The 26,798-nt window shown below is 41.8% G+C and overlaps 1 protein-coding gene and 1 pseudogene across 4 annotated transcripts in view; one reads left to right on the top strand and one right to left on the bottom strand.

The window, feature by feature from the left end:
- The window catches only part of SH3KBP1 (SH3 domain containing kinase binding protein 1), a 311,738-nt gene that overhangs the window by 270,646 nt on the left and 14,294 nt on the right, over positions 1–26,798 (top strand). For 3 of the 4 annotated variants that reach the window (XM_036227145.1, XM_036227141.1, XM_036227142.1), the window contains 3 exons: positions 3,523–3,608; positions 21,094–21,203; positions 24,744–24,872. In XM_036227145.1, the coding sequence (XP_036083038.1) occupies positions 3,523–3,608; positions 21,094–21,203; positions 24,744–24,872 (325 nt within the window). The remainder of the gene's footprint in view (positions 1–3,522; positions 3,609–21,093; positions 21,204–24,743; positions 24,873–26,798) is intronic. The other variant, XM_036227143.1, reaches the window with a different exon arrangement.
- Positions 12,454–12,572, bottom strand: LOC118608061 (annotated as a pseudogene).

Below are 26,798 nucleotides of genomic sequence, written 5' to 3'. Positions count from 1 at the left end.
AAGAGCAAACGTTCATTAATTTCATAAATGTTTTTGACCCCTTGCCATGTATGAAGTGCTTAACTGGGTGTGAGAAATCATGCATCAGACTGCTCAGGAATAACCACTAAATATTCTGCCAGTCTTAAAAAAAAACAAAAACAAAAACAAAACCCTTTTCCTAATGTAGCAGAAGAGCATGTGGATATATGTGCATTGAGATGTATGTCGTTTTAAACTTACCTTTGTCCCTTGACATTGTAACATCATAAGCATTTGTCCTTATTGTCATAAACTGTCTACATCATTTCAGTAGCTATGTAAAAGCCTGTCAAATACCATAAGTTATTCTACTATTCCCCTATTTATGAAAGATCAGTTCTTTTCAGTTGTTTTTTATTGTAAGTAACACTTTGATAAACATATTAATCTGCAAAATCCATATGGGTATTTTAGACTCTATCTTTAGCATAGATTCCCAGAACTGGTCCAAAGCAGATGAACATTTTAACCGCTATTAATATATATCCTATTCTTTAAGATTACTTCTTTTTACCCTGCACTATTCCCCAAAGGTCTTGAGGTAGATTCAAAATGCATATAAAAGAATAAAATAGTTGAGCATGACAATAAAAGGGTGGAAAAATAATACAGCTCAAGATAAGATGAGCACACTGCAGGTATACCTCAGAGATATTGCGGGTTCAGTTCCAGACCACTTCAATAAAGCAAAAATAAAGCAAATATTGCAATAAAGCACGTAACATGAGTTTTTTATTTCCCAGCGCATATAAAAGTTATGTTTACATTATACTGTTATCTAAGTGTACAATAGCATTATGTCTAAAAAATGTACATACCTTGATTTAAAAATACTTTATTGCTAAAAAATGCTAACCATCATCTGAGCCTGTTTGAAAAATGGAGCCAGTAGACTTTCTCAATGCAGGGTTGCCACAGACCTTCAAACAAACAAACAAACAAACAAAACCCTCAATATCCATGAAGCACTGTAAAGCATAGTGCAATAAAGTGAAGTATGCCTGTAATGTGCAATAGGATTCTCTACGATCTCTCGAGATAGGCTCACATTCGACTAGAAGCTTCCAGCTGTCAAATCATAGAGGGAAATGGCAGCTCCAAGATTCATAGTTACCAAAATACGTGAATAAACCACATGTTCCAAAGCAGCCAACCTGTCCTGGGATATAGATGACTAATTGATCCGCATAACTCCTTCCTGCGAACACCCACTCTGGTTTTCTCCCCAGCTCCCCATCTGGGTGTCACCTCAAACCATCTTCCCCTTGGCAAAAAAAAAAAAAAAAGCCTAGTGAAACTAACTGGACTTTCCTTGCCTGAGTGACTTGCTCCCCAGACAGAACATGTGTTCTCTTAAGTTTTGGTCCTTGCCGTGTTCCCAAAAGGACAGAATTGTCTGGCTCTGAGAATAACTTGAATTCAGCCTATTAGTTTGGAGGATGACAGCACCAAATCATTGAGGCTCTGTAGATGCCAAACAATATTAAGGGCCATCAAGAACTTTTAAAAGTGGAAATGTTTTCCTACTAATAATAGTGAATTTCTAAAATGTTTCATTCAGAAAGTTACATTCAAATTAGTAAATGCTGGGGCCCTGCCAATAAAATGTTTTCAAATAAATTTCCTCAATCCTCCCATTCCTCTTGGCTCTAAGTCCGTCTGAGGGAGTGTGCCCTGTGGGGCCAGTGGATGGAGAGAGACCCTGCCATGGAAACCTGGCCTAGGAGGGCCCCACCACCTTAGTAGGTTGGGGTGAGGTGGGAAATGAAGGCTCTGCTGTGAAGTTCAAGCTGCTTTCCCTTTCCACATTTAGTCCATATTATCCTTAAACTTTCATTTCAACCAAGCTCTGAAAAGCCCAGCAAGTCTTGGTGAAGGCAAAGCCATTTGGCCCAGCCCTGGTTCCCCAGAGTTCTCAAATCTGTGAGTTGTCTTTGGTTGAGGGTGCTTAAGGTCATACTTGAGGTTAAGAGTCAGTCTTGTTCATTTGGGAACTGATAGGGGCTTACTTTCCACTGGGCCTTCTTCACCATCACAGGGCATGCATGTTACACTGAATGCTGCCCCCACCACTCCTTCTCGAGTGAGAAACCCAGGAGTCAGCCCTGTCAGACCTGCAGGTTTACAGGTCTCTTGCTTGAGTTTGCCCTTTGTCGCCCATTACCTCCAGACAAAGTAGTCTGACCTTTGCCAACCTCTCTTCTGTCACACTCTCTAGGAACCTCGGGCTTCAGCTTTGGTACCCCTGGCCACTCTGGGCACCCCTACCTACCCTTGCATCAGTGCTCAAACATGCATTTTACTGATACGGCCTCTCTCCTTTTCTTCCAAGGCCCAACTGTAATGTCACCTCCTCCCAGTGTCCTGGGACCGCCATGCAGATACCCTGCACTGACCCAGGCTTTTTCCCATAGGGCTTCGATGTGCCTGTGTCTTACATAGCCTGTGCCACATGTGCTTGTTTTTGTCTGCCCGTCTCTCCCATGTAGACCATGAACCCCTCCAGAGTAGGTACCACCTGGCTTGGCCCTCTCAATACCCCCAGCTCGATAAGTAATTGAGAAGTACTCCTCGAATAAATTTGTAACTCATTATATAGTTTGGCCTCAGACCATGGCGACTACCAGGAGCCATGAGATGAACTATTTCTATGGCTTTACTGTGAATGACTCTTTGGCTTCTCCCTCTCATTTTATAGGCAAGGATCTTTTTTCTATTATGCTGCCATCACAGACCTTAGATAATCTTATTCAGGGCTTGTCCCCCCACCCAAGGGCCCAAAGATCTACACTTTTGGAGAAATTTGGAAGAACCTTCTGTTCATGCATGAGTGGACTGTTTGTTTCTCTCATCAACTTGGAGGCCCATTCCTGTCCCCAAGGGCTGCTCTTAGCCCAGATAGAGGGAAGTCACTTGTGTCCTGATGGGCATGGGGGCACCCACCCAAGAGCTGTCTAATTTTACAGGACTGTGCCCTAGCGCCAGATTTCAGGCTGCCAGATCTCAACTCGACACCTTGTGCCTGTCAACAGCCTGGCTGATGCCTCAGCCACAGGCCAGAAAACCTTTTTCTCAAGGTTAAAAGTAGTCAACCTTTGACAAGTAGCATTGGCTACATTCCTTGCTCCTTAAAAGGGAAGCTAGCTCCCAGTTATCTTTTGCTGGTTCTTATTTAGCCATGGGGCGGGAGCAGGGCCTATGTTGTACCCTGTGTACCAGCGGGCGGGTTTGTGGCTAAAGGTGCTTTGCTGAACAGTCATTATTAAAATAGCCATCTTTGAAAATGTGTGCTAGAGAGGGGGGCATCCAGTCTGTCGGCCGCTTTGCACCAAGGCCCATGTGGCGGGATAGCTCGGTGGCTCCCGCTGGCTTCCTCAGAGGCGACAGTGCCACCTGTCTCACACACAGCACACTCCTTATCTTGTGTACAGCAAGAAAGCTGACAAAATGACAAGGACACACACCAGTTATTAAATGCCTGGACTTATGTTTTTAATGTAGGGGTGAAGGTCCAAAGATTGATTTGGTGGGCAGTTCGATATCCAGCATCCTGGACAAGGATCTCTCGGACCGCAGCAATGACATCGGTGAGTAAGGAGAACATTCTTGCTTTTATTTGCACAATTTTGAAAGAATGGCAGAGCTCAGTTTGCCCCTTCAAGCAACCTGATGAGAACTAACACGGCTCTTTAAATGCTAGGCTAACAGTCCTCAGTTGGTTTTAGGTGTTACAGTTATGTAAACAAGGAAGCTGATGGTGGTTCTCACATGAAAACACCATGCCTGGGATTTTTATTCTCCTTGGCTTTAGGAGAAATTCTTCGCAAGGCCTAATGAAAAGAAATGATGAATAAGCCTTTTTGTAAAAGTGGGCATTAGCACTTATATTCATATTTGCCAACGATTTATGCATTTAGGGTAAAAAGGTGAATGAGTGAAAAGCAGAATGGCAGGATTCATTATAAACGCAGCACTAAGTGTTTTGACTTTGAATTTAAAATGAGCTTTGGTATGATAATTGCCACTTAGTTCAGAACATGAGTGAGTTTTCCCAAGGTTAAGATACCACTATGTAATAAATGGGAAGGTAGCAAAAGTCTCTGTGATAAAAAAAAAAAGTCAGGGGAAATGTGTGGGTGGGTTTGAGGTCACATATGTGCTGGTCGAGGTCACTGTTGGTCTGTCTTGAGTGATAGCCCTTTTAACAAATCTAGATTCAAGGACTAAATTTTGTTTAGCTTTACATCTTTTATTCATACCTATCCTGGTCATAAACTAGCAGTCTCATATTTGACGTAATAGGGCTACCTTTTGGAATTTGCCTCTTTTAATTAAGAATTTTTTTCGAAATAAGTATAGATTCACATGCAGTTATAAGAAATAATACAGAGAAATCCACATACCCTTTATCCAGTTTTTCCCCACTACGGTAACATCTTATGAAACTAGTGCAAGATCACAACCAGGATATTAACATTGATATAGTCCACCAGGTTCCCCAGTTTTACTAGTACTGTGTGCATTTAGTTCTATGTAATTTTGTCACATGTGTAGGTTTGTGTACCCACCACCACAGTCAAGATGCAGAACATTCCATCAGCACTAGAACCCCTCCCTCTGTTGCCCTGTTATAACCACACCTACCTCCTTCCTGTCCCCTTCCCTTCCCTAACCTCTGGCAGCCACTATCACGGATTAATTGGACATGTAAGATTTCTAGTATCATTTATGTTGGCTATTCAATTCAGAAACAAATCTCTGACAGTTGGCAGGCCTTATAAGAAGCACCAGAGTGCCTAACAAGAGCATTTTTATCACCTTGGGTTATTCCTCTTTTGGTGTGCTATTTGATAGTTCAGGTGAGAGGCAGTGTGTTTTCTTCTGAACCTGCTAATAGAGTTGGATCTTTGTAACTGCTGACCTACCAGTGTCTGGGCTGATCTTGTGAAAGCTTGACGGTAGGATGTGTTATTGTGACTGTAAACACCAAAAGTACTTGCCCTGTTTCCAGAAACTCTTCTATATACTCAGTCAGCTTTTGAAAAGCCCAGTCAAGAAGCATGACCAAGAGCTTCTGACAGCTTGAGCTGATGCAACAATAATAGAAATGCTGGCCTGCTGCAGCATTTGATCTGGTTAAAGGGCAGGGAAGAGCAGAGCAGAACTGGCTGTGAATGAGAAGGAATCATCAGAATGAGCCTGATTAAGTTCTGGTTCTACCACTGTAGTTTAGCATTCGGGCCCTGTTTTAAGGCAGGGTGGCCAGGAGGCAAAGTGTCAGTGAAGGTACTATAGGGCCTCCCACAAGAAGGGAGGTGTTCTCCCACCGCAATACACCAGGCTGCGCTTCGCTTGTGAAGAACATTGGCCTTTGACCTTTATTCTCTTTGGGTTTGGAGATGACTAAGGTGGCTATCAACACAATATGAACCCCATGTTTTTTTAGTCTGACAAGCTAGTTAGCTAGTTTGGAAATGTCAGGGGCGTTGATGGAGGGAGATGAGTCTATGGAAGCTTTTCATACTGTGAAAATTAAGCACTAGTTGTATGTATTTTGGAGCCCAGAAAGAGATGCCGAGTTTTAGTTTGCTCTCATTTTGCTAAGAAGATTTGAATCTGAGAAAACTATAATTCCTGGAGCTAATAATTTAATGTGTATGTTATTTGTATTGTGAGAAATGATGATTGGTAGCTATGTAATCAACCACTACATGCTTAAATACCTACTGCTCAAGTACAGGGCTGAATGGCTGCCAAGGCCCTCACACACAGGCCCTGCCTTCCATGGTCTTTGGGCCTGTTTGGGCCCCTGAGACAGCAAATGAAAAGTGAGGTAACACTGACAGTCTGTCTACATGAAGGCTGAGTGGTAGAAAGCAATGCTCCTCAGAGTTGGGGATGCTTCTCAGTGTCCAGGGTGTTAGGGCAGGTTCCGTGAAACAGGACAGACTTACCTGGAGCTGGAGTTGGATATGCTTAGGTAGAGACTGAGGTGGGCAGGGAGATCACTGGGCAGTGCCGATAGCTGAGCCTAGATCAGCCTGGCTGTAGCTGAGGGTTTGTGTGGACATGAAATAGGGGGAGACCTGGAATGGGAGTCGGGACTGGATTGAGTTTGAGGGAGATAGATTTGTAATGTATTCTATAGACAATGGTAGCTGTCGATGACTGACACCGAAGTGGCATGGTCAAGTCTTAAAATTCAGGTAATCACTGATGGAGCTTTGTGGGACCAATGACATGAAGGAAAGGTGGGTGTCAGGAGTCGGGGTTTTGATAGTTTAGGTGAGAGCGACTGGGAGAGAACCAGTATTAAGCTGCTGCAAAAGGATTGTGAAAGAAGGGAAAGATGTGGAAGCAGCAGTACAGGAGAATTATTACGAGGCCTCAGTAACAGATTGGATTTGGGAGTGGGGAGGAGGAGAGAATGATTTGTTATTTGTGAGGTTTTAGGGTTGGGTGGCTAGGGAAAAAGATGACTAGGGTAGAAATAAGCGTGTCTGGAGAAGGGACTGGTTTGGGGAGACACATGATGAATTTGTTTATGTGGACTTTGAGATTTAATCAGACATCCCCATGTCAGAGCTAGATGAAAGCTGAAAGTGGAGGGTGGAGGCTGGGGAGGTGGGCAGGGATGGCAGGCAGAGATTAGGACCTTCCAGGAAAAAAGGACTCAGGGCTGGGGTTGAGTGCTGCTGATTCTGCTGCTTCCTGGCTGGGTGACCTTCCATAATCTGCATAGACTCTCTGAGCTTAAGCTTCTTTATCTATAAAGAATACAAAATCTCTACCTACTTCCTCATCTTGTCTTCCAGAATTATGCAAAGTCACTTGGTGAGCTGCAAAAATATAGAGATGCTTATTATTAATGTTGTTTGTTTAGAAGTAATATAGTCAAGAAGATGAATAAAATTTTTACCATGAGAAAAAATAACCTAGAGCTGAAAACCAAATCCTGTGGAAAGTCCACATCTAAGGAAAAGTGGAATCTTGGAACATCACAGGGCCCAAGGGAGGAGAGAATTTTAAGCAAAATGTTTTTAGGCCCAAAATGCAGAAATGCTCTCAAGGATACTAGGACATTGCAGAGGAGCTGGTTCTTTTCAGGGCTGCTTTTTTCTTTAATCTCTGCTTTTGTGGCATGTGTTCATTGCTTTGAGTCAAGAAGGAAATTATTTGTACCAGAATGTTTTGTTAGTCATTCAGACAATTGAAGCTGTCCAAATGTGGGTTGCAGTGAATAGCAGAACACAGTCCTGAAAGCCATTAGAAATCATCAATGTTAGCTATAAATAAGTGTGTTTCCTCTTAATAAAGCTATAATTTTAAATTATTATATTATTAAATTAGAGAAAATGGCTTTTTCAGATCTCATGTGGGCAGCTACCAGCATCTGTCAGCCCGTGATAATTTAGAATGAAATCAGTTGGTCCCAAACTAAGTTGTTGATGTCAGTTTGAGATATTGTTTGTATCAAACTACACAGCCATATTTCAAGGAACATAATAGAAAACATGGAAGAGCTCCAGCACAGGCCCGTGCATGAATAGAAATGAAAATTAAATTGTCCAGTTTTCTCTTGCTGACGGAAGAATCTGTTCTGATTGAATGGGAGATTATAGGCCGCGAAGTCAAGTGCCATAACATTTACTTTTATTATGCCATATATTGTAGTGCGCACTGCATGGCGGGTTTTATTGTTATACTTCAATACTACAGAGCTTTTCGTTCCTTTCCCACTAAAGCACATGGCAGCAGGCCTTCAGGTGGGAAGCAGCCTGGGAACTAAGCTATCTAGTTTCAACTAATCGATTTAGAAAAAGCCCTTCTTAATTCTCTTCAGTTGCTTGCCTTTGTTTTGACTGTCGTTTTTTCCCATTCTATTTGAATCTCATCAAACTCTCCCCACTCCATCTCTTTATGTGGATGCCACCCCTCTCTTCACTTGTTGAAACTGAAGATTTCCCCTTTATCCTTTCAACCGGACCCACAGACTCACACTTCGCATGGTAGTCATTTTGGAGGCCAAGTGTCACTAACTTTAAAGTTCATGGACTTAGGATGTGAACCTGGTTTGGAAGCTATGAAAACTAACTTCAGCTTGTCCTCAGTCTCTCACAGATGCCTCTGGGCCTGTTCACTAAAATCAGGAAATGCACAAGCATTTGTTATATGTGAGGTTAGATATTCTCCCAAGATTTAATATGCAGTGTTTAAGTGGGCAGTAAATAAAAGGACAACAAATATGAAATGTAGTCAATACTGTATTATAAATTTGTGCTCTGTATATTAAAGGTTTTCAAGATATGTAGAAAGCCATTTAATAGTCACTAGTAACAAAATTTTTGTTATGACATCAAATCTCTAAACATCAAAATCTCTTATTTTGAAATTTCTGCCTTTTACTGTAGGAAATTATTTCTTGAGGCTGTTGGATGGATTTGGGGGGAAGACTTAGATCCCTGGCTTTGAGCTGTTGAGTTTTCTGTCCTTTTTTTCTATTTTAAATTTCCCCTTTGGTCCTTGTAGCATTTCAGGTCAGTTGCGTGATTTCTTGGGTTTAATAGGACAACATCTACTGTGTCTTGCCTGCCTTGAAGAACTCCATGAGTGACATTTGCAGTATTGTAGATGGACTACTGGCTGAGCATGTGTGTGAGTGAGCTGTGCCTCTCAGCTCTCTTGGGGTTAGCTGCTCTGACATGAGAACTTTTATGCGAAGGTCGCGGCTCACTCCTACAGATAGTGTCTCGTTCCCAGCAACCTTCAGACACGGCCTTTGGGATCAGGAACAAGGCCGACATTACCTGTACGTGGGAGAGGAGGATATGATCCTTGTTATGTCAGCGTCAGGTCTGTGGATGAAGCTGTGGGGTGTGCATGTGTGGACACATGCTGCTCTGGCTCTTATTCAGGGACACAAGTCATGATCAAACTTTATATCAGGACCGTTGAGAAGCAATATGCATTTCTCAAGTATGTGACAAAAAGCAAAAGAGACTGTGCTTAGGGTCAAATGCTTTATTCAAGAAAGTGAAATAGGTTGAACTTCTGATTGATGGGTCTTGAACCTGGTCAGTCATCCGAGCATTTTTGGTTTCTTTCCTAAACTTTGGGAGACTTGGCCTTAGCTCTGGTTAATTCATAAGAGGTTCTATGCCTGGACCTCTCCCTGCAGAGCCTCTCCTCTAGTTCCCAGCCTCTTATCTAAGACTCGTAGGGCTTACAGCCTAGATTTGTGCTGAGTAAACGAGTTCAAGTTGTCAAACGAGCACTGGTTTCAAAATTATCTCACAGTTCTTGAGGGAATGGGCTAGTGGCAAGGCCTGTCCTTCTCGGTACCTCCAAGAATCTGATCAGAGATGTAAACTGAGGATGTCCACTTCACTGTTAGAAACATCAGTCCACAGCAAAACTGAGGTGCTTGCTTCTGCCTGCTCGGCCTCCCTCAGGGCAGTCCTGGCCTTTGACAGCCCATCACATTGGCTGGGTTTGTACTTAGTTTTGATGGGTTCCACACATATCTTTTATCCCATCACATCCAGTAAGTGCAAAATCCACAAACATTCAAAGTGCCAGTGGGTGAAGTCTCATGAATACTATAAAAACACAGGTGGAGAGTAAACAAAAGTGAGGAGACAGTGACAAATGTTTCATAACCTTAAGCGAGCAATGTACTAGGTGGTATGAATTATTCCAGAACATAGAGTGAACAGTGTCATCCTGCCTGAGCCACCTACAGCCATCAGCCTACAAGGAAAAGTAACTGGTGAGAGGAGCAGAGGGACGTTCAAGTGTGTAGCAAGCTCAGTTTGGCTGGCTCTTACATTTGTGGTCTGCCCCAGAAGATCACCTGTGTGCAGAGAGGCAGCATGTCCTCCCCTGGGATTTTGGTCACCTGCTCTCTATGGTCAAGGCCCTCGAATTCTTCCTTCAGCCCAAGGGCTTGAGTGTCTCTTCTTTTACTACATACTGAGACTGTTTGTGGCTTTGAGAATACAAATGTGGAGGGACATCCTGTAAGTTCAAAGTAGTCTTCGCACACAGCAAAGAGACCTATCTAGTAACCTTTGTTACAACTGAGGCTTCTGAGCTGGGAATGAATGTGGAAGCAAGAACGGAACAGGTGACATTCGGCTCTCAGATTGCATATGGCATTTACTTGGCATGCAGTGCACCCTCCACCCACTGCCTGTAGCTCACAGATTGGCAGAGCCCAGTTATGGCTTTCGTTTGACTTGTGAATATCCAGAGGGATATATGACCTGCCAGAAAACCATATTCGAGTGTCCCTTTGTCACACTAAAAACATTATAGACAAACTACTTTGTACTAAGGAGGAAAGTTGACTTTTCAAACTCCTCCTCTAGCTGTGGGCTCTGTTAAGGTGTGGTCCTGAAGCCTTGGCCCTTTCAGCCTTCCGCTACCTTAGATTCATTAAATGAGAAAAATGATGAGCACTTGAAGAGTGAGGTTGGTGGGATCCATTAGAAGGTAATTAGATCTGGTGGTGACAAGCTAAGAATGAGGTGTAAGTGAACAAGAGCCCTGATTTAGAGTCAGAGAAGCCTCTTTATTTAGCTTCAGCATGATCTATAGTAGTGCTTTCTACCTCCCCAGGCCTGAGTCATCTCTCCCTGAGGTTATTCATAATCTTTGGAATTTCACAGACTCATCTACCAAAAAAGGGGGGGGGGGTTTAATGTGAGGGACTGCTAATTTTTATTTTACTAATTAAGCACATTTTTAAAAACAAATACCATCACCTGATAGAAGAGATATAATCTCCAGGTTTAAAAATGGAACACAGCTTACTGGAAGACTCACGATGTTGACCTTCTTGTTCTTGGCGCTTTATGACTGGCCATGACTTTGTCATGGACACATACCAGTTCTTGAGGTGGTGTTTGAAAACCACAGGTCTTGTGCATGTCTGCAGAGATGAGGGTAGAGGAAGAGGAGAAATGTCAGGGGCAAATGAAAGGTCCCAGAAAGAGGTGGGTGTTGAAGCTCTTGCAAAAACTCACCGCCCAGAAATGTACGGTAAGCAGATTAATTTTTTTTGTAGAGTACAATTGCTTGTGATTTTTTTTTTAAATCACTCATGGAATATCTACTTTTTCAGGCCACCTTAAATCCTTTGTACCTCTGTCTTCCTTCCCCTAGGGCTGAAGAATAATGGGGGCCTTCCAGCCCTGCTAGCAGTTCCAAAGCCACCTGTCCCTCCCAGTGCAGTAAAAAGAGAACTGGGCTTTGGACGGGAGGTATTTCCTCCTCACATTTTGTACTCAGCATAATTTTGGCTTCCATGTTATTCTGGACATTAGGGTGTTATTGTTTCACAGGAGCATTGGAATTTTTTGAGTGTCCTTTGTCTAAGCAGCGTGCTATTGGATAAGATGGAAAACCCCATGTAGCTTGCTCCCAAAAAGAAACCTACCCTCAGCCTGGTTGCACATCCTGCTGTTGCAGACCATAGAGCATGGCCTCGTACCTCATTCAATCTTTATTTCTCATCATTAAACCAGGGGCTTGGGTAAAATGATCAAGAGGGTACAGTTTCAGCCTCACAGCCTTGTTTCTCTGACTGTTTCTTTTAGCTGAGTTGTCTGGACATTGAGAAAACTACTCTCTTGGTCACCTAGGAATCCCGTTTAAGATTAATAGCATATTCTTTCATTTGTCTCTACCTCAATTCTTTAAGCTCTGACAGTTCCTTTAACCTAGAATTGATCATTTGGCCTTTTCTAAGGTGTAATCTAGGGTTTTCTTTGGCATAAAAATTTTTGCTTATAAAAGATTTCCTGGTCATATGGAAGTTAAGTAGTTAACAATTATGGGTATAATCATTATGGCATAACTTTTTATAAAGTTTAAACATTATTCACCTTTTTAAAAACATCATTTTCTTCACCCAAATTCTTACAGACATGTAAAAGGATAGGATGTTTGCTATCCTAGATAAGTTTGAGTTTCTAGAGCAAACCTTTATATAGAGGCAACATAATCCCACAAGGTCACCAAGGAAAGGGTATTGTGTATTAGGCATACTTGGATTCGAATCCTAGTTCTGCAAGTTCCAGGTTGAGTGACTCTTAGCTCCACTTTTCTTTATGGGATAGGTTAGTAATGCCTACCAACTTGGACGGTTGTTGTAAAATTAAGACATAATGATGTGACGTGGCTGACACAAAACAGGTGCTTTCTACATGGTAGTTGATATAGCTGCAGTTTGGATGAGACAAGCACCGGGCATCAACCTCCATTCTTACCATGACTACTGTTATTGGAATGTAGGAAAGTTCTTGAACACATAACATAAATCAGCTGACAGATTTTGATAGCTGTGTCTGAAATCATTTCATAATGATCCACTCAGCTGTATCTTTATTTTATTTTACTTTATTTTATTTTATTTTATTTTATTTTTAATGCCTGTAGCACCTGGTCTTCCTAGGTGGTCTCCCATCCAAGTACTAACCAGGCCCAACCCTGCTTAGTTTCCAAGATCAGATGGGATCGGGCTTGTTCAGGGTGGCATGGTTGTAGACTCAGCTGGATATTTGAAAGAGCTTCTATCATTTCCCCAATTACAAAGGGAATAGGTGCTTACTTTAAAAAATGAAAGAACACAGGAAGTTAGAAAATGCAAGTCCCCTGATATCTCAGCCTCTCCCTGAGATAATCGCTATTAATTTGTTATACACATTTTTAGAAATCTTTCTGTGATTGGATGAACGGATGGATTTTTAAAAAAATATGTGGTCATGTTATACATACAGTTCTGGTCCACTATTGTTTTTGTACTAAATAATGTTATGTTTTACATTTTTCCACGTAAGTCACATAGATCAGCCTTATACTTTTAAAGGCTACATAATATTCCATTGTATGATCCCACCATAATCGATTCTCTAGGAGCAATGCTGCAAAGAGCAGTCTAGGCCTGTGACCTACAAATGGGGTTACCTGTACCTTGAGGGGCCATGGAAACTTCTCAGGCCACAGATAGTGTTCATCTTCTCATCTGCTCTTTCTTCAAACTTATCTCCTGAGAGCCCTGGTGTCATGCTGCTTCTCCTTTCCCACCCTCCTTTCCCAATCACTCTCTTCCACCTTACATGGCACAGCCAATCTCTTGCCCACTCCAGGGATATGAAAACCCCTGGTGCAAACTAATAGACCACTCTAAGATTGGCATTGGAATTGAGAAATTGAGTGACTCTATCGACTGCACAAAAAAAATCCATTTACAGGTCGGTTGGTTTCTAATTCTTTGCTACCAACAAAATTGAAGAAGGTCCCCACTGCGTTGTTTGTTGATAGATTGTTAAAAAATAGTCCTTAATGATGCTAGCCACTGTCTGAATTTTGGTATATAACTCAGAAGGATTGCAAAGAATCGAGTGACATTATGATAAAATTCTTCCCATTTCCACCTACTTCTATTTATGTGAACAAAGTGTCTTGGAACTTATCTACAAAATGAAAAATAGGAATAGAATCAATACCAAACCATGTTCTTCTGGTGCTAAATAATAATTGTCCACATATGCATGAAGTATTTGGGAGGAAAGCCCAATAAAATTCTACTTTTTTGTGCTTACAAATTATTATCAAGATGTGTGTTATGTGTATATACATATGTTTTGTTCATTTGTATACTAATAGTAATTATAATAATTCAATCCAGAAGTAATTAAAAAATGATAAGTTTCAATTTATGTACATTTTATAACATAAATAGATGATAACAAAGGACAAAATATACTAAATTAAAATAAAATTCAGCAGTGAAAGTATGATGAAAATACAGATTCAAGGATGGGAAAGGAATGATGCAAAATTTTCAGCTGTTAAAGAAAACCTTATTCAGGATCTTTTTAAATTGACGACAATGGTGGTTAAATTGCTGTGCTATTCAAATACACATCGAATGTCTTTAAGAAAGCAATATCACAGTTATATTTTAAAATATCAATATTTAAATTATAGCAGAAATGATATCCTTTGTGACTAAAACTGATGCAAAATTTTAGATGTCAATTTATGATGTGTGAGAGGTGCTGGCCTGATAAATATATCATTCTACACTTATATAAACATTTCCACGGGTTAATTTCTAGAAATTGAATATCTAAGGTGTACACATTTACGTTTTGTGTAGGTATTGATTGCCATGGCTATTTTGTCTAGTGCTGTATGTCCCCTCCCCATGCCTAACCCAGAGACTGGCTCAATCTGCTTGTCCAGTAAATACATGCTCAGCGAATGGACTGAGCATGAATGAGAAGAAATACCATGATGTAGGGTCGTGATAGAGGTCTTTGTTGCCACTAACCACAGGCGACTATTTAAATTTAATTTAAATAATCACATTTTGCCATATTCCGTGTACTCAGTAGCCACATGAGGTGAGCAGCTATCATATTGGATAGTACAGATATAGCGGATTTCCATTATTGCAGCAAGTTTTAATGGATAGCGCTAATTTAGAGTGATTATACTTTCATTCCCAAAACTATCACTATGCCTGGCATGCAGCAAATACTTAATACATGTTTGATAAAGTGAACGAATGAATAAACTCTTATTTCTCTCTCTTCTTCTTCAGCTACAAGTTTCCATGTAAGCATTCCTTTGTACTAAATAGCCATTCTCAGTTAACTTGCCCTAACTCCTTCCATTTTCTTGCCAGAGAGTTCCTTAAAGGATCCGGCCCCTTTTTCTGTCCTATATATAACACATTTGAATAAAATAGAACAAAAGCAGTTTGTTATCAGAGCATAAAGTGATTTCTTCACAAAAGAAAATTACTTTTCTTAGTATCTTTTCTTTTTCTTAATGTAAAAACAAATCTCAGAATTTACTATCAGTTGAATGAGAAGTAAAGTCAAGTGTTCCTGCCGTCTGTCCAGTGCTCTGTAGTGGAAAGAATTCCACAAACATGGATCCGAATGTGGGCCCTGTCACTTTCTGGTTGTGACCTTAAGCAAGTTATCTAACCCCTGACACACACACAAACACACACACTCTCTCTCTTTCTCTCTTTCTCTCTCGCTCTCTCGCTCTCTCGCTCTCTCGCTCTCTCCCTCTTTCCCTCTCTCCCTCTCCCTCTCCCTCTCCTTTTCCCTCACTCTTTATAGAACGGAGCAGCACCTACAGGGCATGGGTTTGGGGAGGGTTACATGAGCGCCCATGTGTGAAGCATGGAGTAATAGCGTGGCTGAACAGTAGCTCAAACCTGTTTACTCTCAGCAGCTGTGTCTTAAAAATGTCACACCTAGATTTTACATGAAAACACAACAGCTAATCTGCTATATCCTTACACATTTTGGAGAGCTTCTTTTCCTGTAGAAGCTGATTACTGCTTAAATGAAAATTTTTTGGTTGGTGACTCGGTTAACACAGGTGTTCATTCAACCCCTAATAATGGGCCCATCTTTGTAGTCGGCACAGATTTTCCACCCTAGTCACATGATTTATGTGTGGGGTGAGATTTCCTCCTGTCCAGACTGCCTTGCAAAGAAGGTACCTGCAACTCTGTGGGTTTAGTTTTCTCAACTTAAATCTTTTTTAAAAGTTTTTTTTTTAATTAAGATTTAACTTTATTTTTAGATCTCTATTCCCAAATCCCACAACTCCATCAGTGGTGTATGAAAACAAAATTCAACCTGTGTGAGAATAATCCTCCGAAGCTGATAGCTCAGATCATTCTGTCATTTTCTTTTTATGGTGGTAAAACTGAAGCCCAGAAAGGTTGTTTGCTAATTTATTTAGTAATCACTTATTGTATGCTCACCTCAAGCCAAGAATGATATTAGGCCTGGGACAAGGATAACAGCTACAGCTTCTTCCCTGGCTCATAGGGAGACAGATACATCAACAAGGGATATCAATGCAGAATGCTAAATGCTGAGATCAGAGTGATGAGTGACTAGGGAAGCATCCAAGCCAGCCTTTAGGGTACAATCTGGCTTCTTGGAAGAAGTCCCAGGTACCCTAGCCAAGCCTATGGCTCTAAGGGAAGGGAGTTGAGGGAAGGGTAAGAAGTCACCTAAGGGACAGAGAGCGAGGTGGGCACCTGCCATACCATGAGGGCCTTGGCCCTGCTAAGGCACTGGGATTTCATGGGAAGAACTTCAAGCAATGAAGGGACATGCTCAAATTTGTACTTTAACACCCCTTTCTGGTGGCAGCCTGTGGAGTGGTATGGGGCTTACAGTGAGAAATCTATTATGGCAGTTTGAGGCAAGAGGTTCCAGCTTTAATGATCCTTGACAGGGCCATGTAGGATACAGGATGGCTTCCAGAGATACCGGGAGGTAATAACATTGCCAGGCTTCAGCTAAAGGGAACTTTTATTCCAGGGCTCTTTCTCGAGTCCAGAGCAGCGAGCTGCAATGAATAAACAGAGCCATTCAAGAGCTTACAAACAGTTCCTTTGGTGACAGCCGCCTTGCCTCAGACTTTGACTATTTCTCTTCGGTGTTTTCAGTAAATGCGCTTTAGGTCACCTGTGGTTGCTGGTATCACCCCTCCCATCCGTGGGAAATGAGCCCACACTTTCTAATTGAACTAAATAGGGTGTGACCGAAATTCATGGAAAATGGGCAATTCCATGTGGCATGAAGAGTCAGAGGCCTTTCCAAGCCGACTCTGAGTCCAATGTGAATTATCCCTGGATGTCTGCAGAGGGCTTGTCTTCCAAGTATCACAAAAGCCAAGAGCCTCACATCCTTATGAAACTAACTTTTAAAAACTACCAGTTCAATAGTTTTAGATTGACTTATGGGCATTAAAACCATTTTTTTATTAAGAGGAAAAATCCCCAGCCAGGCTGAGAAAGATCATATCAAGTTTCAGCCTGATTCACGTCAAAACCACCATGAAAATCAGGACATTTTCTTTGCACCATAGTGGGTTAGTCATGGAAATTCTGCCTTAATCTCAGCTACCATGGCCACAGTCACGAGAGTGTGCTCTGGGTCACTGAAAAGTTAGGTCGTAGTACTGAAGAGTTTCCCCCTTCACCGACAGAAAGCAGAAGTGCGTTGCAGTTCGGGGTCTGAGTTTCCGTTTTTAGCAAGTGATCTCATATTCGGTGTGTCTTTTTCTTTCTGGCAGTTCAGTTTTGTTGTTGTTTCCAAAAAGTGCTTTTTATGAGCTCAAACGAGAAAGTTAAAGATAGCTGAATAAGCATGAAGAAGAGCACCTCCCCCTGCAGGAGTCCGGCCCTGAGTGACAGACAGAGGAGGCAGTCTTCTTGGCCATCCGTGGTGGAGAGGCTGGCTAAGTGCGGCCAGGCTTCAGTGTGTGTGGGTCTTTTTAGTGCACATCTCAGCCAGTGAAACTAAATGGGCCAGCCAGGCTTTCTCTGTAGCAGTGGCACAGAACGCTGCCTTCCACCCTGGAGCTGCTGCCTCATGTTTGCTTGTTCTTTCATTTACATAATATTAAGCATATTTTCCCCCAGGAATGTACTAGACATTGAGAGCTCAAAGATGAGTTTCTCCCCACCTGGGGCTCACAGTCTTAAGTGTGGGAGAGAGACACCCACCTCTGAGTCATTTCGGAAGTAGGCTTTATTACAGACCGCCATCTCACATGTTGTCAAACCCTCAACTCTCAGAGGGACTTAATTATCTCACTAGGTGAGTGGGGAGCGGAGACGGAGTCCTCCCTGGAGGCTGGCAGACATTTCCTGGATGTGAACTTGTCTGTCCCTGCATACCAGTGGATATACCGAGTCATCTCAAGAGGGCCCGAGGTTGTCCCACCTGTTCTCCTTGTTCCCTATAACCCTCTCCCGTGCCACTCCGCATTCTGGGTCACCTCATGAGCCTCCTTTCCACTCTAGCTGCAGAGTTTCTGACCTGTCACCAATCACCCAAGTGGTTGCAACTTTGATCAACCGCTCTGGCATCTCCGTTGCCCCAGGTCAGCACTGCCCAGCTCGGCAGTGGAGGATGCTCCTGGATAAGCCTTACTCCGGACAGCTCGCCCAGCAGCCTCTCTACTCACTGGGCCCTAGAATTCCCTGTCACACACCCAGTGGCCCCTGCCTTAGTGCCCTCTCCTTTGCTTGGTCAAGTCCTTACTTATCCCTCCCGCCCCACAGCCCCAGCCTCTGCTAGAGCAGTGCCTTTCTACCTGGCCGCATGCTCGTATTACCTGCAGAAATTAAAAACTTATCCATGCCCAAGCTTCACCCCAGATGAATTCAGTCAATCCCTGGAGTAGGATCCAGGTGTGAGTCTTTTTAATTGTCTGGGTGATTCCACCGTGCAGTCAAGGTAGAGAACCAGAGTCACTTACACTTTAATTGTTTTGTAATCACCCTGTTCAGGTTTTGCCTCCAGAGCTTGCTTCCATTTCCCGGACAGATCCATGATATAGGCGGTCCCTCTCAGCCCCTGGCAGTGCCCAGCCAGAGCCCTCAGCAGCGGCTTATTTGCTGGAACCTTTAATGCCGTCTCCTTCACCTCCTCCCCTGGCTGCCTGCTCAGCATCTGCTCCTCAATTTTGTGTCCTCTTTCCTTTCCTCCAGACTTCCCCTGCCCTCTTCGTGTCTCCTGTCCTCCACAACCAGCCTCCCTCCCTCAGCAGACCTCTCTGCCCTGGACCTTATTCCCTGCTTCTTCCTGGAGACCTACGTGGAGAACCTGCTAAACCCTTATTTGCAGAGTGCATGCAAGGATATTGGTAGACACGTTTCTATAATAAAAAAAATTGGCGGGGGGGATAATTTAAGAACAATTGTCCAATGATAGGGGCTTCAGTCAATAAATTATGAATTACAATGCAATGGAAGATTATACAACAATCAAAATATTTATGAAGAATTCTTAGAATCATGACATATTCTGTTAAGTGAACTAAGCAGAATGCAATGCTACATACAGTGTGAACCAGACTATTGATAGAAAAAAAGTCTGGAGGGTAATATACTGAAACACCAATAATGGCTGTCCCGGTGTGGTAAGATTATAGTTGACTTTCTTTTTTTGTTACAATTTTATAGTTTTTTAAAAGTATGTACATTGAGCATGTATTACTTTTATAATCAGAGAAAAAGTGATTTTAAAAAATGAATTGGGAGAATATTAATGTCAGATGACAGCTTTTGACATCAGTCCATTTTCAGACAACATGGAGTTAATAGAGGTGAGTCCTGGGGTGTGGTTGGGAGGCAAACCTTTTAGGAGAATAAGATTCTCTTAAAGGTAAGGTGCCTGAGGGGATCAGGCCAGTGACCTGGCTCTGGAGAGGCCCACCAGGTGGCGGTCTTGGCCCATCCCTGAGCCCTGCTGGGTGTTTATTGGCTCACCCTTGGCCTCTGAGCACCACTGATATTTTCCTTTATGCTGTCTCCGCAGATAGCCTTTGGTGATACTTGTCTTGCCCTGATGCATAAGTTCACCGAGTAACTATTCACTTCACCAGGTGCTAGAATAAAGTCACTTCATATAATCCCAAGTGTAATGTGATGATATGTTCTGATCGGTGACTTGTGCGTGCTTTTGTATGTTCTACCAGAGGAAATAGTTTGCAGACAACACCTGCTTGTTCATTAATAGAATAAAGCCAGACCACTTATTATAACCATCAACAAAAGAGCTCTCTCTAAAATAAGAAGGGAAAAAAACCAAACATAATTTTTATCTATTCTGTCCTGAGCCAGCATATTTGCTTTCAGCTGCAAATAAAGAATATCTGATTAAAGTTGGATAAAATAACAGAGGGTTAATAATTTCACATGGCAAGAAGTCTGGGCACTAAATTATTCCAGGGTCAGTGGGTGGCTTATTGGGGTTGTCAGTCACCCAAGGTCTTTCCATTTTTTTGCTCTGCCATCCTCAAGCTCTCTAAGAGCATTAGCTGTGCCTCTCCTCATGGTCATAAGATGGCTTTCACAGCTCCAAGCATCCTATTCATACACAAGCATATCCCAAGCAAGAAGGAAGAAAGGGCAGCAACACAAATGCCTACCCCTCACTTGTTTGTCCCTATCTCAAAAGGAAATCTCTTTCCTAGAGACTTTCAATAGACATCCCTTTATTTCTCAGCGACCCAAACTGAGCTACATGGCCATCTCTAGACCAGTCATAGGCAAAGAGGAGAAGGATTGACATCATTGACTTAGACCAAACGTGGTTCAGTCTAGGGACTGGGCACATTGTCCTGAAACAAAACTGGGTTCTGTTAAAGGGAGAATGAGAAGTGGTTTAGGAAGGCAATGCCTAGCATAGCATATGAAGCACAGTATACTTGTCAAGAAGAGATGGTGTTGCCCCTGTTACAAGCAATAATGGATCTCAGGGTCGGCCCCTTTCTGCCAGCTATTCCTTTATGCATCACATATACTTCCTCATTTGTAAATCCCCAGAGCCCTGTAGATCCAGGTAACCGCTTGGCCCAATTGTTTGTTGAAGAGAGTGGCAAAGTAAAGGCAGACTTTCCTCCAGGACACGTGCCAGGTGCAGTAATGATCTGGCTGAATGATTCTGCATTTATCTGAGACATCAGTCACAGTGATGTACACTCTCTGAGAGCAGGCTCATGTCTGATGTACTCCCTGGTTTAACCTCAGTATCGAGCCGTGTGTGTTGCTGGATCATAATGGAGTGAATGAACGAGCAGACCTATTAGTGAAGAAGGTAATGTCTTCATTGAGTGATACTTCTGGAAGGAGAATGATGCTGGGCTCTGTGAGTTATCTGGAAAAGTAGAAGCTTACTCTCCATCCCCAGGGAGTTTATGGTCTAACATTAGGGTGAGAGCTGATGGCCAGAGTATTGTGCTACAATCAGAGGAGGAGCCTACCCTCTTGTCTTTTGGAATCAGTGACCAGAGGTCACATGTTAGCTTGTTAAACCAAGGGAGAAATCATTATTCATTCAGTTAGAGTCCTGTTTATTGGCTAACCAAAGGATGTAAACAGCCTTCATAAATGACGAAGTATAATCCAGCCATAAAGGATTATTATTAAGGAAAAGAGATACTTGTGATGTAAGAACCTTCCCTCACTGCTATTATTGCTCTTAAAAATCTGTTTCACTTTTGTTTTAGACTTAGAAGGTTTTGACTCCGTGGTATCATCTACTGAGAAACTCAGTCACCCAACCACAAGCAGACCAAAAGCCACGGGGAGGCGACCTCCATCCCAGTCCCTCACATCCGTAAGTGTCTCCTCACTTCTCTACAGCCGAAATGCAGGAAACATTAGAGATTCTAGTTAAAGACTCTTCTGCAACTGACTGATTTAAGGACAAATGGGAGAAGGAGGTCGTGGAAGATATACTGCTGACCAAAAGTGATTTGAGAGTCTTCTGGAATCAAGCAGCATTTCTATTTGTTCTTTGTGTTTCTGCCAGCGGGGTGGGCACTCTTGTTCACACTTTCCTTCTCGCTCCTTCCAGAATGATTCGTGTTTGAAACAAAATTGGTAAGGAAAAAAATGTCATGTTTTGTGGTAGGAAAGGAGAGTGAGGTTTGTTTGGTCTATAAACAAAACAAAACTTTCCTAAAGAAAGATCTGACATTGTACACCACTCGACAGTGGAGAGCCTTTCTCTCCCAAAGCCCCATTATTAGCACTCCTCCACAGAATCCAATGCAGACCTTTAGGAGATTATTAAAAAACATATGAGGCACCTGGTCATGTAGGAGAGACTGGTCAAAACACTCCAGATAACCCATAGAACTTTTATTGTGTGGGTCATTCTGAATGACTTCTTTTCTCATTGGAATCCTGTAGCACATTATTGTACCAAATTTAAACAATGAAATGCATAAAGATACTTGTAATTCTGCTCACCAGAGCTAATAACTGTTAACCTCTTGCTATATCCTTATTTTTTTTTAATTCTATAAAATTGTTTCTTAAAAATGGGATCACATAGTATGCTTTGTTTGGAATGTGCTTTCCCCTGTCATACGGTGTACCTTTCTCCCCAATCATTGCACATTCTTCCATAATGTCACATTTAATGGCTGCCTAGTGTTCTAACCTGTGAATACATAAGAGTCTATCTAGCCAATGCATTATTATTGGACAGTTATATTGTTACCAGTTCTTTATTATAAACACTGAAGTGAATGTCATTGTAGAAAAATCTCGATACTTCTGCAAGCAGTGTCTATCTACATTAATATCGACATTGATATATCTATCTCAGATTGCCTCATCCTTGCTGGGAATACAGGTCTAAGGCCTTATGACCTTCACCCACGTGCACCAAGGAATTAACCTTTTGCAGATTTTCCAGGACACTTTCTGCTTTTACTCCATCACTGATCGCATCTAAGGAGTCATCATTTAGAAGAAAAAGAATGCCACTTTTCTTGAACCTCTTCTCTTATATCTTCAGAGCCTGGAAGTGTGGTTTGAGTCATTCTGTTTTTCCTCTTGTATGAAACAAATCTAACTATGTATCGATACCTTTTTGGGAGACTTGGAAAAGTGCCTTACATTTTCATTTTTATATAGAGTACCACCTTCTTTCCTCTTTTTCTCACCTCTTCGCACCCTCTCCAACATGCCTCATGAACACAAAACCTACTTAATTCCTTCTTAGTAGCTCTGTGTTTAATTTTTAATCCTACCTTTCAAACGTCTTCTCTATAAATCTTTCATCATTTTTGTTTTCCCTCCAAATTCTGTCCATCCGTTCAAGATCTCGACGGCCTCGAGGCATCTAGAATTAAATACAGAGAAATGCAAGTTATCATATCCCACCCCACCTGTGGTCCATACATCCAATGTCTGGGAGTTTGTTTATATTGTGGGGTCCAGGTAAAGGCTTCTGATCATCCCTATACCTTTAGTCTACACATTCGTTCATTTGCTCATTCAACAAATATTTATAGGCGTCTGTCTTCTATGGACTCATCTCTGTGCCACATACCAAGGCTTTAACTGGGAATGAGATGTACATGGTCCCTGTCTGAAGGAAGCTTATTACACAGTAACTCAAAGTTTGGCATTTTATACAGAACAATTTTATTTGCAGACTTAAAACGACAGGATACATTTGTGCTTTAAAAAAGTAGAATTACCGTACCACCTCCCATTCATTGCCATCCATCGCCATATGGATATGTACATTGAACTCATATTTACTCTTCTTCCAGTTAGTACCTGTAGGTTTTTCATAGCAAAATGGGATTAGTGGACATGGACATATTCCTAAAAGACCATTGGAGGAAATGACTGAGGAAATGTACCAGTTATGACTCCCCAGCCTTGGGCCTCTCAATCTAGTTTGAGCTGTCTATGTTTATAGAATTCAAAGAGCAAGCTGAGATTGGCAGGTCATCAACCATAGGTTACGTAGAAGGAACCTGGCTTTTTTAATAAAGTCTCGTAATGAAGGGGATACAGGCATTGCAAGGTGGTTAAGCAGTTTAGATTCATGAAAAAGCTCAGTTGGTGGGCGTTAGTCTAAATAATTGGATTTCCAGATTAAATAAAGATTAACAGACAAGACCTTTTTATTTTAAAGCTTTGCTTAAAAATTCCCTAAATATCTTAGGTTTCTGTCTTAGAATAAACAGAAGAAAACAAAAACAGTATTTGTAGGCATGATTTTCTATAATGGCACCAAGTGAGGATTCTGTATAAGGCTGTTTTCCCACCATAGGGGAAAATGGCATAGAGGTGATGCTGAATAGGAGCGCACCTGAAGGTATCTCAGAAGGATCTTCATTTAAAAAGATTCCTTGCCACAGAAATGCTTGTTTTCATTTGCTCTGTAAAATAGGGAAATTCTAGCACAGTAATCATTTATGACTCAGTGAATTCCAATGAATTGGTTCACATTCATCCAGCTTTTTTTTTTTTTAATATAGAGTCAAAAGGAAAGTTTATTAGAGAAGGGGAAACACTCCATAGATAGCATGGTCTCCTCTCAGAAACATCTCCACAGAGAGGTAGAAAGGGTAGGGGTGTTATCTCCATATTCTACCAAAAGATGCTGCCATTCTGTAAATATGCCTTTGCAAAGATGGAATCCGAAATGGATGTTGATTGTCTGGGGCAAGGAGGGCAGAGATTTAGCAACAAGTACCAAATTAGGTGTAAGCGTGCTGTGCCGGCAGGAAGGCTTTGATCTAGGGCTATGGAAACACTAGTCACTGGCCCATAGGCCTGGCAATCCCTTGCCCCTGGAAACAGTTTCCTCTTAGATCCTTTTAGGCACTTCTCTATGCAACAGATATAGTGGTCCTGGAAAAGGAGCAGGAGGGAATGGAGGAAAGTCAAGTTAGAGCCAGCCTCCTCTCAACCTGTGTGTCCTTCCCCCTACTGGACTTATCAGCCCTGTGAAAGCAGGGGCTGTATCTGACATGTCACCATGAAGATCAGTACCAGTCTCAGTGCTTGGAACATGGCAGCGAATATTGACAGAAAGGAAGACTCTCTGAGGGATGGAAGAGGCAGGAAAAGATGGATGACAGATGAAATGACTAATGTGGAAAGATCAGTGGAAAGATCCCGTAGAAAGATCCCTGGTGTAGGAAATCTTGCTTGTTAGTCCCAGTTCTGCTACTATTGCTAGTACACAGATTATAGAAAACTTTCTGCCTCACAGGGTTATAATGAAGAGACAGACAAAATAGAAGTGTCGAGCGCTTTGAAAAGCATACAACATTATGTTAACAAAAGCTTTGTTGGCTAAGGTTTAATTCTGACAAGAGCATTTTCTTTTGGCTTTATCCAGTCTTCCCTTTCAAGCCCTGATATTTTTGACTCCCCAAGTCCCGAAGAAGATAAAGAGGAACACGTTTCGCTTGCACACAGAGGAGTGGACACGTCAAAGAAAACTTCGAAGACTGTTACCATATCCCAAGTGAGTGACCAGCCATGGTGAGGGTGTCCCAAGAGCACGTGATCCCTGCCTCTTCATGTGTGCTCTGACAATGAGTTATAAACCAAACAAGGATAAACAGATGTCTTAGTCAGTTCAAGCTGCTATGGCAAAGTGCCATAGATTGGGTGACTTATTAACAGAAATTTATTTCTCACATATCTGGAAGACTGGAAGGCTGAGATCAGGGTGTCGGCTTGATCAGATTCTAGTGAGGGCTCTCTTCTGGGTTGCAGACTATCAGTTTCTCATTGTGTCATCTTCCATGGGGGAAAGAGGATGAGAGAGCTTCTGGGATCCCTCTTATAAAGGCACTAATCCCATTCATGAGGTCTCCACCCTTGTGACCTGATCACCTCTCAAAGGCCTCACTTCCAAATACCATCACAGTGGAGGTTAGGATTTTCACATATGAAATTTGGGAGGACACAAACATTTAGTCCATTGCAACAGACAATGCAATTTTTTGTCATTCTTTAGTGACAGTGATTACTTTAGTCAACAAAACCCCAGAGGCATGTTACAAAGTCTCCAAAATTGGGAAGAATCACTGAGAAACAAGTTCAGTTAATGATTTCTCATATGTTCTCTTGTGGCTTGACCTCCTCTTCATAAATCGACCACACATACACAAATGCCCTCACACAGCACCACCACCACCGTCGTCACACCAACAAAGACAACTTAAAAAGCCTGAAGGTTTCTACGAAGACTACATTAAATATTTTAAATGGTGTACCCTCTGCCCACAGATCTTGACCTTTATGTTTGGAACTGACGGTGTCACTAATTATGACTGGTAGCTCATGAATTTGAATAACTCATGAGGGTCTCTTAAAAGATGATTTGGATTCAATTATTAGGATAAATTTATAGTCTAAAAACATTTTAATTTCATTGCACGCCCAGGAGATGGTATAGCTATTTTAAGTTATTGGCTTATGAGAAACAAAGAAGGCATTGTTTAGCAACTGCATTGGCTTCTGAAGGATACCTTGTATAAGTTTTGTTCTTCCTATGAATGTGAACCAAAATTTTAAAATTTATGCTGAGAGCCCAGTCAACTAGAATTATTTTCTATAAACACTTGTAACTGTTTTCTTTCTAAAAGTAGAAAACTGCAGTCATTTTTAAAGGTACTTGAAGCAGGAGTTAATACAAATCAAAGATTACGTGGGATTTTCCTTCTCAGAGATTTAATTTTTTACATGTATCGATTTTCTTTAAAATCTGATACAGTAAGCAAAAATATCCCATAGAACAGATCAATTGTAAAAGTTCTCAAAACCGAAGCATTCTTCCTCTTTATAAAAGGATTCCACTTACAGTAATTGGATATAGACTTATTTTTTCTGGTGACCACAGTCATGCATACCTATAGTTAGTTGCATTGTCTCTAAAATTCCTTGGGTGTTTCTACAGCGACATCTACTGGTAGGCAGTGGCTCTTCATGTTTCTGATTTGTACATTTCTATCCCCTCAGGCTAGCACACTTCCTGGCATTTGTCATGTCATGTTTATTGCTTCTAGAAAATCCACTTGAACTAAGGTGAAGGTATATGGTGGCCTATATTCTGTGAGCAATGGGCCTAGAGAGCAGGTCATATAGGAAATTCTAAAAGAAGCATTGATTTAGGAAGTGCCTGGAGGTCAGTGTGAGGACATTGACGGGTTGGAGGATTCAGGATGGGAAGTGGGGAAAAGTATGAACCTAGAAAAAAAATAGGAAAATAGGGGGGGAAATGAAGAAAATAAGGACAGAAGAGTGTGAATTTTCAGACTCAGGTAGCCATTTGTGACATGATACCAGGCTTGAGGGTCCAGCCGATGGGAAAGAAGATCGAATTTCAGTGCTGCCAGTTACTAGGCTGTGAGATTTAGGGAATTTTTCAAACACATCACTAAGC

The sequence above is a fragment of the Rousettus aegyptiacus genome, unplaced genomic scaffold (genome assembly GCF_014176215.1).
Source record: "Rousettus aegyptiacus isolate mRouAeg1 unplaced genomic scaffold, mRouAeg1.p scaffold_m13_p_9, whole genome shotgun sequence".
Taxonomy (NCBI): domain Eukaryota; kingdom Metazoa; phylum Chordata; class Mammalia; order Chiroptera; family Pteropodidae; genus Rousettus; species Rousettus aegyptiacus.
Note: the sequence above shows the minus strand (reverse complement) of the source record. Positions and strands in the feature narration are given on the sequence as shown.